Source organism: Phaenicophaeus curvirostris, chromosome 13, assembly GCF_032191515.1.
Source record: "Phaenicophaeus curvirostris isolate KB17595 chromosome 13, BPBGC_Pcur_1.0, whole genome shotgun sequence".
Taxonomy (NCBI): Eukaryota; Metazoa; Chordata; class Aves; order Cuculiformes; family Cuculidae; genus Phaenicophaeus; species Phaenicophaeus curvirostris.
Genome location: NC_091404.1, coordinates 14,377,751 through 14,395,330, shown reverse-complemented (window position 1 = coordinate 14,395,330; position 17,580 = coordinate 14,377,751). Strand labels below are relative to the sequence as shown.

The 17,580-nt window shown below is 47.7% G+C and overlaps 1 protein-coding gene across 1 annotated transcript in view; it reads left to right on the top strand.

The window, feature by feature from the left end:
• Positions 1 to 1,631: 1,631 nt before the first annotated feature.
• GPC3 (glypican 3) overlaps positions 1,632 to 17,580 on the top strand; it is a 141,803-nt gene continuing 125,854 nt past the window's right edge. The window contains exons 1-2 of the mRNA XM_069867321.1: positions 1,632 to 1,806; positions 11,008 to 11,169. Coding sequence (XP_069723422.1) covers positions 1,632 to 1,806; positions 11,008 to 11,169 — 337 coding nt within the window. The remainder of the gene's footprint in view (positions 1,807 to 11,007; positions 11,170 to 17,580) is intronic.

The window sequence follows — 17,580 nt, the reverse complement described above, 5'->3', positions numbered from 1 at the left end:
TCCATTCCCCGGCTAGAGTAGGTTCACCTACAGGAGGTTTCACTGGAACGCCTCCAGGCTGGTTTTGAATATCTCCAGAGAAGGAGACTCCACACCCTCTCTGGGCAGCCTGTTCCAGTGCTCTGTCATTCCCCCAGTAAAGAATTTTTTTCTCATTTTCAGGTGGAACTTCCTGTGCTCCGGTCTGTGTCTGCTGCCCCTTGTCCTGCTGCTGGACACTGTTGAGAAGAGTCTGGTCTCCTCCTCCTGACACCCACCCCTTAGATATTTATAAGCATAGATGAGATCCCCTCTCAGTCTTCTCTTCTCCAGGCTCAACAGACCTGGGTGTCTCAGCCTTTCCTTGCTGGAGAGATCCTCCAGTCCCCTCATTATCTTTAAGACACTCCACTGGACTCGCTTCAGTTGTTCCTTGTCTTTCTTGAGCTGAGGAGCCCAGAACTGGACACAGGACTCCAGGGGCAGCCTCACTAGGGGAGAATAGAGGGGGAAGAACATCCCACATCTTGCTGGCCACACTCTTCTTGACGCACCCCAGGGTACTGTTGGCCTTCTTGGCCATGGGGGCACATTGCTGGCCCATGGTTAGCTTCTTGTCCAATGGCCTTGGCAGGGCAACTCAGTCCACCCTCGCACGGCTGCCCGTTTCCAGTCCCTCCAGTGATTTGCCCAGTGCTCACTCAGTGGAACCCCAAATCTTTGGGCACCCCATGGTCCCTCAGAGACTGGGGCATCCAGGGCTCTTGCGCTGCCCCAGGGCCCTGCACTCAGCACCACTCTGCTCTCATCATGGAGGTCCCACGCGAGGTCCCGCTCTGTCCACGGGGCTGGCTGCAGCTCACACTGGGGATGGTGGAGGCTCAAGACATACTCCACGTATTCACAGCACAGCACAATGGTGTCATAGAATGGTTTGGGTTGGAAGGGACCCCAAAGCCCATGCACTGTCACCCCCGCGGGCAGGGACACCTCCCACAGACCAGGCTGCTCCCAGCCCCAACCTGCCCTTGGACACCTCCCGGGACGGGGCAGCCGCAGCTTCCCTGGTAACCTGTGCCAGGGCCTCACCACTCTCATTGTGAGGAATTTCTATGTAATGTCTAACCTAATCATAGCCCTTCCAATCTGAAGCCGTTCCCTCTCGCCCTATCACTCCATGCCCTTATAAACAGCCCCTCCCCAGCTTTCCTGCAGCCCCTACAGGTTCTTGAAGCTGCTCTAAGGTCTCCCCGGAGCCTTCTCCAGGCTGAACAACCCCAACTCTCTCAGCCTGTCCTCACAGCAAAGGTTCCCCAAGCCCTCGCATCATCCCCATAGCCTCCTCTGGACCCGTCCCAACACACTCAACTCCTTAGCGAGTCCAGTTCAGGACTCCAGGCCGGGTTGCGTGAGGGTGGGGCGGGGGGGCGGGGCCAAACGGGCCGGGATCAATGGGCGGGGCCATGGGCGGGGCCAAATAGGCGGGAATAATGGGCGGGCCCAATGGGCGCGCGGCGGGGCGGGGCCCGCGGGGCCGGTCCCCGCGCTCCGGACGGGAGGCGCGAGGCGGAGCGGAGCCGCGGTCCCGCACAGCCGAGCCCCGGCGGGGAGATGCCGTCCCGCGGGGTGTAGCGGAGCAGCGCCCCGGGAGGATGTCGGCGAGCGGCGCGGCGCTGCTGCTGCTGCTCCTCCTCCTGCTCCGCTCCGCGCTGCTCGGCGCCCCGGCGGGCGCGCAGCTGTCCGGGGAAGCCGCCTGCCGCCCGGTCCGAGCCGCCTTCCAGGCGCTGCAGCCCGGAGCCAAGTGGGTGCCCGAGAGCCCCGTGCCAGGTGAGACCCCGCGAGGGCGCCCGGTTGTTCGTCCCGAGCGGGGCTGTTTCTCGGAGAAGGCTCCGGGCGAACTCCCCGGTGCTCCCGGGGGGAAGGATGCTGGGGAGCCCGGGGCGGGGATGCTGAGGAGCCCGGGGGGCTGCGGTGCCCCCGAGGCGGGGATGCTGGGGAGCCTGGGATGCTGGGGAGCCCCCGGGGGCGGAGGATGCTGGGGAGCCCCGGGGGTGGGGTTGCTGGGGAGCCCGGGGGGCTGCGGTGCCCCCGGTGTGGGGATGCTGGGGAGCCCGGGGCGGGGATGCTGGGGAGCCGGGGGGCTGCGGTGCCCCCGGGGCGGGGATGTTGGGGAGCCGGGGGGGATGCGGTGCCCCCGGGGGCGATGCTGGGGAGCCCGGGGCGGGGGTGCTGGGGAGTCCGGGGGGGATGTGGTGCCCCCGGGGCGGGGATGCTGGGGAGCCGGGGGGCGATGCTGGGGACCCGGGGGGTCTGCGGTGCCCCCGGTGCGGGGATGCTGGGGAGCCCGGTGCGGGGATGCTGGGGAGCCCGGTGCGGGGATGCTGGGGAGCCCGGGGCAGGGATGCTGGGGAGCCCGGGGCAGGGATGCTGGGGAGCCCGGGGCAGGGATGCGGTGCCCCCGGTGTGGGGATGCTGGGGAGCCCGGGGGGATGCGGTGCCCCCGGTGTGGAGATGCTGGGGAGCCCGGGGGGATGCGGTGCCCCCGGGGCGGGGATGCTGGGGAGCCCGGGGGGCTGCACAAACGCCGAGGTTCTGATCTTGGTGTTGCGGAGCTGCCGGGGAGCTTGGGCGCTGTCGGTGTCGGGTTAAATACGCAGCGGGGGATGCCTCATCCGCGAAAAGCTCGCGGTCCAAGTATGAAAAGGGAGAGGGAACCAGCAGACGCGACAGGCAGGGGAGATGCAGCGAGAGGCATCGCCGAGAGCGGTTTTAATGACGATGCGTTGAGTTCCATTTCTTGCATTCGGTGTTAACCCAGGCCAGAAACACCGGAGTCCCTTCAGCAATGATCTGTGGCCGTGCGGGACGGAAAGAGAGTGCCTAAGGCTGGGACTGCGAGGTTTTTGTGTCTCCCAGTGCAAATTCCGAATCCAGTGTGTAGGACTGTAGCAATGTGTCACCTTACTGAGAGCTGTTGGATCTAGGGCTAGAGTTTAGATTGACCTCCTGGTCAGAGAGTACCTCCCCTGTCCCTTCCTATCTTTATACCCCTTTCCTTACAGTTTTTGACTTTTTTCTTAGTGCTCCTTTCAGAGGAGCTGCAGGAGCAGTGTCTCTACTCCCTCTGTACTCGGCACTGGTGAGACCGCTCCTCGAATCCTGTGTTCAGTTCTGGGCCCCTCACCACAAGAAGGATGTTGAGGCTCTGGAGCGAGTCCAGAGAAGAGCAACGAAGCTGGTGAAGGGGCTGGAGAACAGGCCTTATGAGGAACGGCTGAGAGAGCTGGGGGTGTTTGGCCTGGAGAAGAGGGGGCTGAGGGGAGACCTCGTTGCTCTCTACAACTACCTGAAAGGAGGTTGTGGAGAGGAGGGAGCTGGCCTCTTCTCCCAAGTGACAGGGGACAGGACAGAGGGAATGGCCTCAAGCTCCACCAGGGGAGATTTAGGCTGGACATTAGGAAAAAAATCTTCACGGAAAGGGTCATTGATCACTGGCAGAGGCTGCCCAGGGAGGTGGTTGAGTCACCTTCCCTGGAGGTGTTTAAGGCACGGGTGGATGAGGAGCTGAGGGACATGGTTTAGTGTTTGATAGGAATAGTTGGACTCGATGATCCGGTGGGTCTTTTCCAACCTGGTTGTTCTATGATTCTATGATTCTCTATCCCACATGGCTTTGGTCCTCTGATCAGTACAGAGGTAGCACTGGGAGTACTTTGCAATTAAATGCTTGCATGGAGAGTTACAGGGAGAGGAAAGAGCTGTTGTTATCACTGTTAAGACAACTAATTCTGCTGTCTGTCATCATAAATAATGACAAATGTCTTTGTAAATTTCTTGGAGTGCTTTTTCCCAGGGAGAGGTGCTGGAGGGGCAGGCAGCTGGGGAGCTCCTGTCGGGTCCCTGCAGGCTGTGCTGCAGGTGTGAGAGGCTCCTGGGGCTTCCACAGAGCAGTCAGTCCTTCCTCTGGTGTCATCCTCCCTCCTAACCTGGGCTGTGATTGGAATGGGTGCCTTTCACTGGGCATCTTCGTTTTCCTGCAGGTTGCTGGAGTTGCTCAGTTGTGCTCTTGTTCCTCTGGGAGCCCCAGCTGCATCCCTGATTTTCAGGAGAACAGGAGTCCTTTGCCTCTCTGCAGAGCCTGTGGGTAGCTGGATCAATATCTCCTAACACGGCTGGTGCTTCAAGGGAATGCTTCCAGCTTGTTATGATGATGAAGTTCCCACATATCAAATCGAAAGTGGATTTTACATTTGCCTAAGTACATAAACTTGATCATAATTAAAGCAATGACTGCTTGCTTATACCTTGGATCTGGCCCATCTTGCATGACTCTGTGTAGTAATTACACTTCAGAGCACTCGCTTCTCCTAGTAGCAGCTGCATAAATCTCTGTAATAGGGGAACATCACTCAAGGACTATTTTCCAGGCTTCTGTTTATTGCTTTTTCTTCCTTTTGTACATCTGTCAATTAAAAAAAGTTCGGTAGTTCCCAGCCACAAATCACCACGAATCAATTCTGAGAATTTTTGCCTATAGATCATATCACCCCAGAGAAACTGAGGGTTTAAATGACTTATTTAAAATGGGGGGGGGTTGACATGAACAGAAAACAATTACTTCTGCAAGCCACATTTTGCATTATGAGCAGTTGTGGCTGAAGGCAGAAGTAGAGGAAATGCTGCTGAGTTGCAACACAAGCAGGAGAAATGTCCCAGGGCTCCGTTTTACTGGATCAGTGGTGTGTGTGCTGGGGGGACATCAGCACAGTGCTCCCTGTAGAGGAGCCCAGCTGCATATGGCTGATACTTTTAATTACAAAAAAACCCAAAAGAAAACAAAAATAAAAAAAAAACAGAAAGAAAATGACAATTCTGATAAATGTGAGGGAAGTGTCATGCTGTTTTATGAGTTGTATTAATGTTCTGGGATTCATTCTAGCTGAAGGTGTGCATCAGGCAATGTGTAGAAGCTTGGTCTCCTGCAGCCTGGGGACCAGGTTTTGCAGCTCTGGAGCTTTGACAGGTTCGGAGGTGGGGAGCAGCATGACCACTGTCAGCTGTGGCTGTTTGGAGGGGTGGGAGGACATAATTGATGCTAGCAGGTCTGCTTGAGCTAGATGAGAAGCCTTGTGCTAGAGAGGAGTGAAAGCAAGGTGATGAGAGAGTGCTTTTCATGGGCTTTTCTGAAGTTGAGACTTAATGCCAGCTCGTAAGCCAGCCTGGGGTTCTGTGCTGGGTGAACTTCCTCAGCCGCTCACATTCATTAGTACTCAAATTCTCTTTTTCTTACACCACTTGTCTTGATTTTATTCTTTCTTTTGTCTTTTCCCTGCATAATTTCTCATGTATGAACAGTAATTTCAATTTCCATTTTTCCCAGTCTGTTTTTCTCTCCTCTTTGCCATTTGGATTTCTTTGTTTGTGGTGACACCCCAGATAATTGGGCTGGTGCATGTGGGTAGAGGGGAAGGGGCAAGCTGTCACCTTGCTCAGGTGAGGAGAGGGGATGGGTGTCACTGCCCTGGGCTGTAAGAAGGCTGAGGAATATTTATCTCGACAGATATATCTGCTGGCAGGTCTGTTTTCCTCCTCCCACAGCAGAATGCAGTTTCCAGCTTTTTGTTCATTCTCTTTGATGGAAGCAAATATAGATTCACCCTAAGAAAATAGAGATTAACCTTTTGCTTTTGGAGGTGAGATGTAAAGCTTTAAAACTGGCTGACTGAGCGTGTCAGGCTTTCTTCTCTCTTTTCTTTTTGACAGCTGGTATGTGCCAATGTACAATTTAAAAAATAAAACTCCCAATTCTTCCTGCTGGACTCAATGCACCTTTGCTCGCTAGCTGATTCTCTTTGTACTTCTTTTTTATTCTGTTTTCCTGAGTAGGATTAATGATACTCCTCCCTGTGCAGCCTTTCCCTGGCTTAGCATGGTGGTTTAAGATCTTAGTTTACTAGATAATTGAGTTTTCTGTTCTTAATTATTTCAGGCCTGCAAGTAGCTCTCTTGATAGTTAAGAGAGCAGGAGCAGAACCCTAAAATTTAGTAATGTCCCCAGGCAGTGGTTTTATAGTGAGTTCGTTAATTTTATTTTTTTTTCTTGGGAGTTAATTTTAACAACATCCTGAGCAATGTTCTTCCCAGTCTTTGAAATGACTGTAAAGTGGGTGTGTGAGTGTAATAAATGTGTATGGTCAGTGGGTGCTCACAAATTAATTCCGTATTTTTGATAACAGTATTGTTGATACATTTGTACGTTTGTTAGGAGGAAACTCTTACTCTGTAACATCTATTTTCTCCATAACTTCCTCTTATAAAAGATGTGATGTTACAGAGCACTATATTTGTGTGGCAACCATTACAATATTTGGGGAGGAATCCAGAGTCAAATGGCCTTGTGGAACAAGATGGAACAGAAAAGAAAGGATCATTAAGAAGTAATGAATATCCCATGTACGCCCCTACTGTTCCAACTTTAATCACCTATTGAACGAGGTTGGTTTATAATTTATAGCTCTTTAATTAGATTTTGAAAAGATGGGCACCTTCACCTGGGATTTGAATGGCTGCATTTCCTTGTCCCACCAAACGCTGAGCATGAAAAGCCAGTGACAGATGCAGGACTCCCTCATCTCATAACTTAAAAGAAGGTTTTGATAAAAAAGAGTAGTAGTATTGAAGTAGCTGGGGGAAAGCCTACTGCACTTAAAGGTTGAATCACTGCTTTGATCTGTTTAAAGCGTGATGCTGACTGCAAAACTATTAGGGAAAGAAAATTACCCATAAAAATGCTGCTGCTTTGTGTTAATGTTAACAAATTGGTGAGCTAAGGGCGTGGGACAAAGCTTAGTGACATTTCCAGACCACAGAAAGTGAATGTGGGGCAGCAGAGCGGGGAGAAGGCTGCAGGAATGTTGCATTAAGCAGGAATGGGTTCTTATTTTACCCCCCTGGGGTAAATTTAGGGGGAATGTTAATCTGATTTAAGCTGCCATTGGATCTGGGTGGGCAGGCTTGCACGCCCCAGTGGAAAGCATGGCTTGTCTGTCTGTGTCTGATGACAGAGTTGGAGCTATCCTGGGATGCTTAAAATCAAAATACAGTCCCTCAGCCTTACGAAGCAGTTCACAACTGTCTGCAGATGATCTCAAGGGTTTTTTTCTTTTGACGTTTAATCCACTGAAATTATTTTCACTTCGGCTGTACTAACCACCTATCTGTGGGAATAATTGTACATCAAAGTCAAATTTAATGCTTTAAATTCGCTGCTATCCCATCTTCAGTAAAAATTCCCCGTGTCAGAATAAGGAAGAAGCAGTGCTGCTGAAATTACTGCAGCTGTAGAGATTGGTTCTGTCAGCTAGGAGCATACGCAAAATTACTGGAGCATTTACACCACTGTTCCCCAAGATGGCATAGATGGCACAGCGCTCTGAGGGTGCCTGTGGCAGGGGCTGCATCCAGCTCCTTCTTCCCCATGGGAGTTGGGTATTGGAAGCTCATGCTCCCCTGCTTAGCGCTGCATTAGTGTCAGTGATCTTGCAAAGACTGGATGCAGGCATCCAAACACCATTTAATCCAACTGTTGGAGTAGTTCGGGGGACGCTTTCTTTTTGCAAATGAACTTGTAATGATTTATTGCAAAAGGAGGAGGTTGTTTGCAAGGGTTGAGACTGGCATTTTGAGGTGTAATGGCTCGAAACTGTAAGAAAAAGTAGGGGGATGTAGGTTGGGAGATAAAAAAGTCTTAACAGTAAGGGCTATTAGGCAGCAGAATGGGCTTTGCTGTCTCAAATGAGAGTTATCACTGGGGGTGTTAGTGTTGGATAAAATGCTTAGAGAGGGTGGATTGGGAGGCAGGGGTAGGATTTGATGACTCACAGGACCTTTTCCACTGCATTTATGAAGCCACAAATGTGCAGCAGTTTAATTCATGCTAATGTCTGATCTGTAGGCTTGTGGCGTATTTCCAGGTGTTCATGTCTCTGCGTTGACCAGGCTTCTGAATGTGCACTGTCTGCACAGCTCCTAGAAACTGGGGTGCAAGATTTGGGTCTCTTGGTGGTGCTACAGCATGAGTGCAGGAGGGTATCCTCCAAGCAATAGCATGAATAAACCCTAGACACTTGCAGATCAAAAAGTGCTGTCCCTGTTTTATTGGTATCTGCTGGGGTCAGAAGGGTGAGTTAGCAGCTCCTGCGGGGCTGAAGTCCTGGGCATAAAAACCTCCTTTCCTTACTGTTGGGATGTACATGGGGGACTGTTAGAGTCTGCTCGCCATCTGGGAAACCCATCTACAGAGAATAGCTGGCGGGTGGGAGTCAGGCCCTTGTTCTCTGCCCTTCTGTAGCAACGCTCTGTCCCAAGAAGGACCTTGTCCCTGCTGGCTGATTAGAGCCTGTCCTGCTTGTAGTGACCTGTTGCATTTAACATGACATTTCTGGTCATTTGTGTTAGTTTGCTATCCCTGTAAAACATTTTAAGCTGTCAGAGTTAATTTCCAGGCTCTTTCCTCCTCCTCCACGATTGCTTTGCTACAGCATTTGTCTGTCTTTTTACTTACTTCACAAAAATAAAAATCCATTTAAGGGGATAAATTGGCTTAATTGGTGAAAAGAAGGATGGGAGGTGAGTAGATGACCTTGCTGCTTCCTACTGCTGGCTTTAACTTGCAAAGATCTCTTAATTGCCAACTCTTACTTTTCCTATATTGGTATTTCCATTAATTGTGGAAGGCTCTTCTTTAAAAATTGAAATGTGTCCTAATATAATAAATGTAGGGGGAAATTAGCTTTGTATTAACAAGAAATTTATGGCTGTAGCGTAGTGTTAAAGGGACCATGCTAAGCCTTCTTGCGGTGTAAATTGACTTGGATTTGACTTTAAAAAACCTTTTTAACTTGCTGTTATATAACTGCTTCTCTCATTAAGGCAGTGTCTCGCTGTTATGTGCTTTTATGGTCCCTGTTATTTTTTTCAATGAATTAAATACTTGGTGCTGTGCTCCTGTGGGGTTCGTCAAGTCACGAACTGCTGAAACTCAATTTTTAGATGGCAGTGGTGCTGGCTCTTTGTTGGAGGGCCTGATGAAAGAATTTTTGCTGTGCATCCCACTCTGTAGAAGGGAAGCTGAGGCATCAGGTAGCGTTGGCGGATGCTGGGGGTCCAGCCTTGGGCTGTGCCTCTTTCTTCCACTTTGCTGTGTGTTGTTTTGCAGCAATGGCAGAGTCTATGTTGGTTAAAGTTCCTTTCTGCATGTGAAATGCGTGTTGCAGATGAAGTGTTTCATGGTTTTCCCAGGCTGTGCCAGGAGAAGGGATGGGGCTGGAGGGGGAAGGTTTCTGCTGTCACTTCTCCCTAGCCCTGATAGCTGGTTTTTCCCTCACTGGTGAGCATGACTGTTCTACAGGAGGCACACGATTGAACTCACATTAATATTAATCCTGTTCTTCTAGAGTACCCTTACAATAGCAACTTTTGACAATTCCTACTAATTAGTGAGAAAGTGGTTGTGTTAAAAGACTCTTAAGAAGGAGAGGAGAGAGGAGGCTGGAGAGGTGCGTAATCCTTCCAGAGCAAAGATCGAAAGTACCGAACTTGTTTTTACTGAGGGGGAAAAAAACTCTAGCAAACAGGAATGCAGAGCAAGGGCTGAGGGGTACGTGGAGCCTTCATCCTCGTCTGGACTGTTGGTCACTGGCTTGAGGACTGCTTCCAAATCCTGGTTCTGGGCAGTGCTGAGACTAACCAGGAGCTGCTCCTGCTCTGACATGCTGCAGTTTGGGTGGCAGACACTAAAATGGAAGCTTCTCTCTGCTGTCTGGCCCTGGATAGCTGTTTTCAATAGAGTTGTTGCTTACTGTTTGAGTTTCTAACAGCAGTGTTATATTAGATGCGTTTTGCATGATGATGGCTATTTGCTTTGATATGAGCTTGTTGCTCTGCTTGTGTTTGCAGGGCCGCAGTTTGCTGTTGGAGGCTGATGGAGAACAAGACTTCTTTGTTGCTGCCACTTCCAGCTCTTCTGTTCTGTGTTCTCCTGTTGTCAGTACCCAAAAGATTAATATATTTTCTTTCTAGATTTCATTTATCACCTTTTAGCTAACAACATTCTTCCTAACATGAAAGCTAACTGTGTCTCCTGCCTCCAGGAGTGGGAGCTTTGGGAATGTAAAAATGTGAAGTTTAGCATCACTGAGCAGTGCTTTGAGATGCAGCTTGCGATGCTGGAGGAAGCGATGCTCCTCTTGCCTTTGTAGCCTGCCTTTTGTACCATTCTGGTGCATGTCTGCTGCTCAAAGACCACTTGCCTTTTGCAGTGTGGTAGGACTTGCACAAGTAAAGCGATGGACCTTGGGTTTTACCTGTTGTGACAGGAGAAGGATGGGATGATGGAATTGGTGGTGGATGCTCAGGAGATGTGTATAATTTAGAAATCTCCACTAAAAAAACCCAGAGGTAGTACGTCATTGTTGTTGTGCATTCCTATTGTTACTGTTATTGCTGTGGATAAAAAAGAATGGAGTATTTATTTGTTTTAAGCTAGTTGTGAGTCTTCTGCAAATTACAAGCATATCCTGTGTGCTGAACTACCTGCATTGCTCTAATCATCGTAGATCCACAGGTTCAAATTCAGGCTACTTTTTCCATCTCCCACTCACTCTCTTCTGGCTGCCTGCACCTCCTTACTGATGTGCTGGTAGGAGACAGCAGGGCAATGCTCTGTATCGCTCTGCTTGGTACCAGCACATCGGTGGATGGAGTGTGTGGGAGGTAAAGCAAGCAGCGTGCTGGCAGGCGTACGTAGCAAGCCCTCGGGGGCTATTGCTCAGCAATCCTGGCTCTGCCTTATCAGTCTTCTCCTTTGGCTGAGCTGCTTGCTCAGGACAAATTCTAGAAACATCATCAATTTGCCCAAATATTAATTGCAGTTACGTGATACCATTGTATGGAGTTGGCTTTCTCTCCACTTCCAGCAATTCCACCTCCTAAATGCAGGTTTTCTGCCCTTCTCGTGTCCCTCTCTAGGGTCTGATCTACAAGTATGTGTCCCGAAGGGCTCCACGTGCTGCTCGAGGAAGATGGAGGAGAAGTACCAGGCGACGGCGCGGCTGAACATGGAGCAGCTCCTGCAGTCTGCCAGCATGGAGCTCAAGTTTCTAGTCATCCAGAACGCTGCCGTCTTCCAAGGTGAGTGCTGGGGCACGTGGTGGGAGGAGAAGGCGCTTCTCCTGCTCAGCATCTGGCAATCAGGAGTGCAGGTGGCTTGAAGGTTTCTGTTCACTTGTTTTCGTATGTGTGTAAGTATGATATATGCTTATTTATGATAAATAATACACCTGATTTAGTAAATGTCTGTGCTGCAGGGCTTGTACTAAATACTTCTGTGGATAAAGCAGCAAATGTAAATTTAAAAACTGAACCTCTTCAAGTGCACATTTAAAAATAAATGAAAACTCAATTCTCTGAGAATTAAGCTATCTGTGCAAGTGCCATCTTGTCCAGTTCTGCCAGTCCCAAGAACAAGGTTGCTGTAGTATGACCTGATTGTCATCCCAGTGTAATGCTTGGCAAGCATCCGACTGAAGTGTGTGTATTTATTATTGTTACCCACTGCAAAACAAAATTGGTTCCTCCATGTGAGGGTGAGTTGAGGTTAGCTCATCCACAAGTGCAGTCCCTTGTGCTTGCCATGGAATATCTGAATTCTTGGTAACCTGATGCTCTAGTGTGTGGTTGTAGATATTTTTTTTTTTTTTAATGATAATGTATTTTCTTTTTAGTCAAACTGATCTTTGACAAATACTTTTTACTATGGATACACACTAGTTTTTCCACTTAAATCTCCAATCATTTCTTTTAGGACCTTCACCAAGCAAAACTTATTCTATCCATGGTTAATGTGAGGTGAAATGATTGCTTGTTTGTTGAGTGCTTTCATATTGAGGTTCTATCATTCTGTATTAATGGCATTTTTGCCTTTATTTATAAAAGAAGGCATGAGCTATCAAGCTTTTTTTTTCTTCATGCTAATATTTTTGCAGAATAATTGGTTTATTTTTGTTCATGCCTCACTAACAGCAGGAGCTGAAACCTTTTCAAACCTGTGGGATCATGGCAAAGCTCTGTTCTGTTCCGCAACTGACCGATGAAGTCTAACGTGTTGCTTTTTCAATGTAAGATCAAATAAATTGCTGAGGAGGTAACTGTGTATTTTTTTCCCGATGCTTCTTTATGCAGTGACCATTAAGTTCCGATTCTGCTAAACAGAATGGAGTAAAACTGATGGGAGATTGGATTCCTACGCATTGGAAACAAGGACTGCTTTCAGAAGTGGTGAATAACTTAACTGGAATACAAAGTGTCTACCTCCTCTCCTACCCTTTGGTTGCTACATTAGAGTCTTTGTGTGTAGGAATGACACCCTGTGTTACTGCAGATTGTGGTTTTGGGTGCTCTAGCTCTGAACTTTGTATGTTTCTTGGAGACAGCAGAATCCCTTGCTCTGATTTTTGTATTTCCTTTTTTTTTTTTCCTCTGTTGTGATTTCCACCCTGGCCATGAGAAACCTTTGTCTGTGCAGGAGTTTTGGAACTGATGTTGCTCTGAAAAGCCTTGGTGTGCAGAATTGCCATTCTTGGTGGTGGGGATGACAAACGTTTAATTGGAGAACTGCTGTTCCCTCTGCTTATAAAAAAAGATAATCATTAACATTAAAGATCTTTTGCAATCTTAATTTAGAAGAGGAATTCCTATCTGGAACCATTGAGCAGACACTTTAATTACCTTGTATAAAGTGTTTTTGGACTTGGAAAGACAATTCATTAGACTTTGAAAATTGTGTACTTTTATCTTTAAATTTAGTCTCAAAGGCTGTAGAGCACTTTTTAAAATAGATGGATGTTTTGATTGCTGCTCATTCATGAGTATTTTGATGACTGCAGTGCCAGAGGCTCTCCCTGCTGCAGAAATTGTGCCTTCACCCAACACGGAGCAGTCTGATTTCATGTTTCTTGGCACTGCTTATGGGTAGGAGGTGGGCTTCTGTCTCAAGACATGGCCAAGGGAGCTGGCGCTGGGGTGTAATATCTCAAATCAAACCCGAACAATGTCCTGTATTTATATATATAAAATTGTCCCTCACCACAAGAAGGATGTTGAGGCTCTGGAGCGAGTCCAGAGAAGAGCAACAAAGCTGGTGAAGGGGCTGGAGAACAGGCCTTATGAGGAGCGGCTGAGAGAGCTGGGGGTGTTTTGCCTGGAGAAGAGGAGGCTGAGGGGAGACCTCATTGCTCTCTACAACTCCCTGAAAGGAGGTTGTAGAGAGGAGGGAGCTGGGCTCTTCTCCCAAGTGGCAGGGGAATGGCCTCAAGCTCCACCAGGGGAGGTTTCGGCTGAACATTAGGAAGAATTTTTTCACAGAAAGGATCATTGGTCACTGGCAGAGGCTGCCCAGGGAGGTGGTTGAGTCACCTTCCCTGGAGGGGTTTAAGGGATGGGTGGATGAGTCGCTGAGGGGCATGGTTTAGTGATTGATGGGAATGGTTGGACTCAATGATCCAGGGAGTCTCTTCCAACCTGGTGATTCTATGATTCAGGAATTGGGACCATAGGAGTGGAATGGCTCAAAGCAATGCCAGCTTTCACAGGTGTGTTGTGGCAGGTGAGAGAGCAGTCCACGTGTGTCTTGGAGTGGGTTGGACCCTAGCATCTGCTGGGGATCTTGCTCAGAGGATGGGCAATTGCAGTGTGCTGCAGAGCCAGGTGATATGTTGGTATGGAAACGTATCTGAGCCACTCATATGAAAACATAAACGTGAAATCCTTCAGAGTTGATTTTAATATTTTTTTGCCTGGCATCTAAAGGTACGGCTAATCTGACAAACAAAATCTCACCCAGATGTTATTATTTTGCACCAAATTTAATTTCTTCCTGCTGAAGCTAGAGCAGCATCTCTGCTGATAAAGATCAAGGGAAATTGCCTGGCATTTACAGAAAATCTCATCCAGGCCTATCTGTTACAATGTTCACTTAGCAAAGTTTATTAGATTATTAGTTTTAGGCCCTTGGGCTTTTCTTTATTGCAGTTAAGAAGGAAAAAAACTAACCAAAAAAATCTCTCCTTCCCTGAATTTAAGTGGTACAATTAGCTCCTGGTCTTATCTCAAAGGCATTTTTTAAAATTATGAAGATGATTTAAGCAGTGATTTAATCCTTCGGAAACTTGCTGCGTTTGACAAAGTTCAAATGGATTGTAGCTGCCTCGACTGCTGTTAAATCTTACTTCAGGATTTCTTTGAGGGCAGGTTTTTTCGCTTTCACGCGGTGTATCTGTGCTGTTCCCTGCCTGTGTGTGCACCTCCTGGTTCAAGTTCTCAGCTGATGGCAGCTCTGTCGCATATCACGAAGCCAGCTTGAAGCACTTTGCTTTGAAACTTGCTCGTGTGTGTTTTGACAAGTGACATTTTGTATTTCTCTGAGGTCCTCATCCAAACTAACTAAGGTCAGTTAGTGCACCTAACCTGCTGTGGCAAGTGCTGAGAACCCTGCCTGTAGTTCATTTCTTCCCTTTCTTTCTCCTGGTCTTAGATGCTGTCTTTTTGGTGGTGGGGTTTCTAGCCCTGCCACCACCTAATCTTTTTCTATTAAAACAACAACAAGAAGCCCACAACAAATCCTACTCATTTCCTAAATATTAAATCTGAATAGCTCAGGTTTGTGAAAGATAAACTTGAACAGGAAAATACCAGGGTTGACATGTTTTTTTTCCCTTTCTTCCTCCCACTAAAGAACTCTGTTTGCTGGGATTGGGTTTTGTGTTTGTGTTCATCAGTCTGATGCCTCCTGCTTCCTAAGTTTGGGATTTTGCTTTTGAGTGATCACCCAATTTTTTGTCCTGCGTATTGACTGTGTTGCGCTATGGATAACAAAATTGAAGCTTGAACAGCTGCTCAGATGCAGCATTCGTGGCACACTCCTCCTAGTTTTTTGTCTAAGGGAAAATATACTTTTTAAAGAGTGGAAAGACTGCATTACAATTAAGCACAGAAGGACCCTCCAAGGGGAGAGGAGCATCTGCACCCACTGCTTTGTGTAGGATTTGCTGGTAACCTTCCCCCTCCAGCAAGTGTGAAGCATGGGAAAAGGAGAGCTGACTACTAGAGGCTGCTTCTGCAGGAGTAGTTCGTTGTGCTCCTGGAGAAAGTTGCTTTCATCAAGTGTTTGCTCAAATAAGCGATTGGCAGGATCTCGCGCTGCCCTTCTGCATCCTCCCCTGGACCGACCTCACTTTGCACAGTGCAAGCACCAGGCTGTTGGAGCATGTTGGTGGCTGCTCTGTGTTCTCCTGGCAGGGACGGTGAGGTGGCTGGAGCCAGCAGCGTAGCAGTGACATAAATCTTGAGATACACCATAGGCTTGTTTCTGACCCTGAATCTAGCCACCCCGCTGCAGGGCTTGCTTCCACTCGCTTCCCAGATAGCTCCTGTGGGGTTGCAGAACTGCTGGGGTTCTGTTGGGAATGTGAGGGATGCTGGGAAGGCAGGAGTACAATTACTTGAACTGGAAAATTGTCTGGGATGCTACAGTTGAACCCCCTCGGTGAAAGCCTGTAGTCTTAAATTAGGACCTGATCTGTTCCCTCTTAAAGGCAACAGCTTTAACCTTTTGCAAATGGCAGCTGGAAGACAAAAGGAGCTCTGGTGGGAACCGAAGAGGTGCTCACAGGGGTTATAGAGACTTCAGGGGCATTTGGGATGTGTGTTTCAGAGTAGTTTACAGGGAGACTGAGAAATCAACTTGGATAAACCTGTTTGTACATGTATGATATTCTTGTATTTGTGGGAAAATCCTGGTTTTTTTCACCCCTCTGGAGCTGAGCCCTCAGTTCTGCTGGCAGAACAGGCAGTGTGGGCAGGATGTCAGTTCATCTCCCCTTGCGTGCTGTGGTAGGATAAAGGCAGAGTTGTAACTCTTAGTCCTACCAGCCAGCTCAGAAGGCTGTAAATCCTCCATTAGGCATAAATGCAGCCATTTTTGTTGTTTATAGTTATTTACACTATCCATTCATATCTGTCAGGAATGAAGGCAGTTGTGACATTGCAAGCTTCTATCAATCAGGTTATCTTTAATCAGTTTAGAGGCTTCTAAGCCACAAATATATCAAATAGCCGATCCTAATGTTGGAGTCCTCTAAAGTATGACTGAATTATTTATTTTGTTATGATGAAAATGTCTGGGCTTTATTGGGTTTTCTTTGAAGAACTTGATTCTGCTAGAAGTCTGGAAGATAAAAGATCAGCAATTGTCTCTCCAAGTTCCTTATTCTGAATCTTTCAAGGCTTTTCATTTTTCACAAGCTGCTGTTACTACTTTAGAGTCAAGGTGAGGGAGTTGAGATTTCTTTTATTCTGTTAAAAAGGCTTAAGTGTATAAATACTTTTATCTTGACTAATTATGCCTTGCACGGGTAAATCCAAGATGTGTCAATTAGGTGAGAAGAGATGGGCTGCACGGTGGGATCTGCTGCACATTAATCTCTGAGAAGGGTCCAGTGATACTAGTGCTGCCCAGTGGAACTCGTGTCTTGTTTGGAATAGTTTAATACTCCAGTGTCCTTAAGCCAATTAAGTCTGTTAATGCAGGAGAGCCTGCCAGGTGTCAGCAGTTGGGAGAGCCTTGGTTGATGTGTTTTAGCACTGTGCTTCCTGAGGGACTTTGGCTTTGACTGTGATGCAGACCCCTGTTGCCTATAGGGAAACAGGCAGCGATACAGAGCGAGTGGGAGAAGTCTTTAGCTTGAAAAGTTAATAATTGTTTTTTAATATGTAAAGCAGTGGAGGTGAGAGGTGCTAGGAATCGGGAGGTCTCAGAATTAAACTGTCCCTGCAGCGGGGAGATGTACCCTCAGGACCAGCAGAGCCGGAGTCACGGTGCATGCATGTGTTTGGATGTCTACCAGTGTGCAGGCTTCTTGCACAGCTGTTCTATGCTGGAGAAAAGTGATTATAGTTACCTGAATAAATGTTAAAAAATAAAAATGTACTTAGCAGTAGTCAAATGTGATATGAGCGGGGCGGTCAGCCTAACAGCTGCAGGTGTGTTGTGGAAAGTGCATGTGAAAATGTGAACTCTTGCTTGTGGGTCTGTAGAATGTTACATTGACATTTTAGAGTGAATTCATTTTTGGAAGAGGATGTTAAAACTCTGACTAGACTTTGCAAGTAAATAAGCACCACAGATAAATCTCTGTCATCTTATAGTTCCTGTGTCTAATTTCCTGTGTCTAATTAGTTCTCTGCTAACCAAAGTCTCGCTGCATCCTTTGATGCACCTGTCTCCACAGTGGCAGCTCCTCTCTCTCAAAGCTTCTTGTTTTGTTGTTGTTTATTTTTTTCTAATGTGTATTTAAAATAGGAATTGTCTTGCTGGATCAATTCAGGCCAATATTCTGCCTTTGGCAGTGGTTCTTTCCAGATGCTTTGGATGCACAAAGTTTGTAGTGGAAAACTATGGCAATATATTTCCCAGGTTGAGACTGATGTTCTAAACTGATGATTACAAGTAGGTAGAAAGAGCTGTCTGCATAATGAGAAATCTCC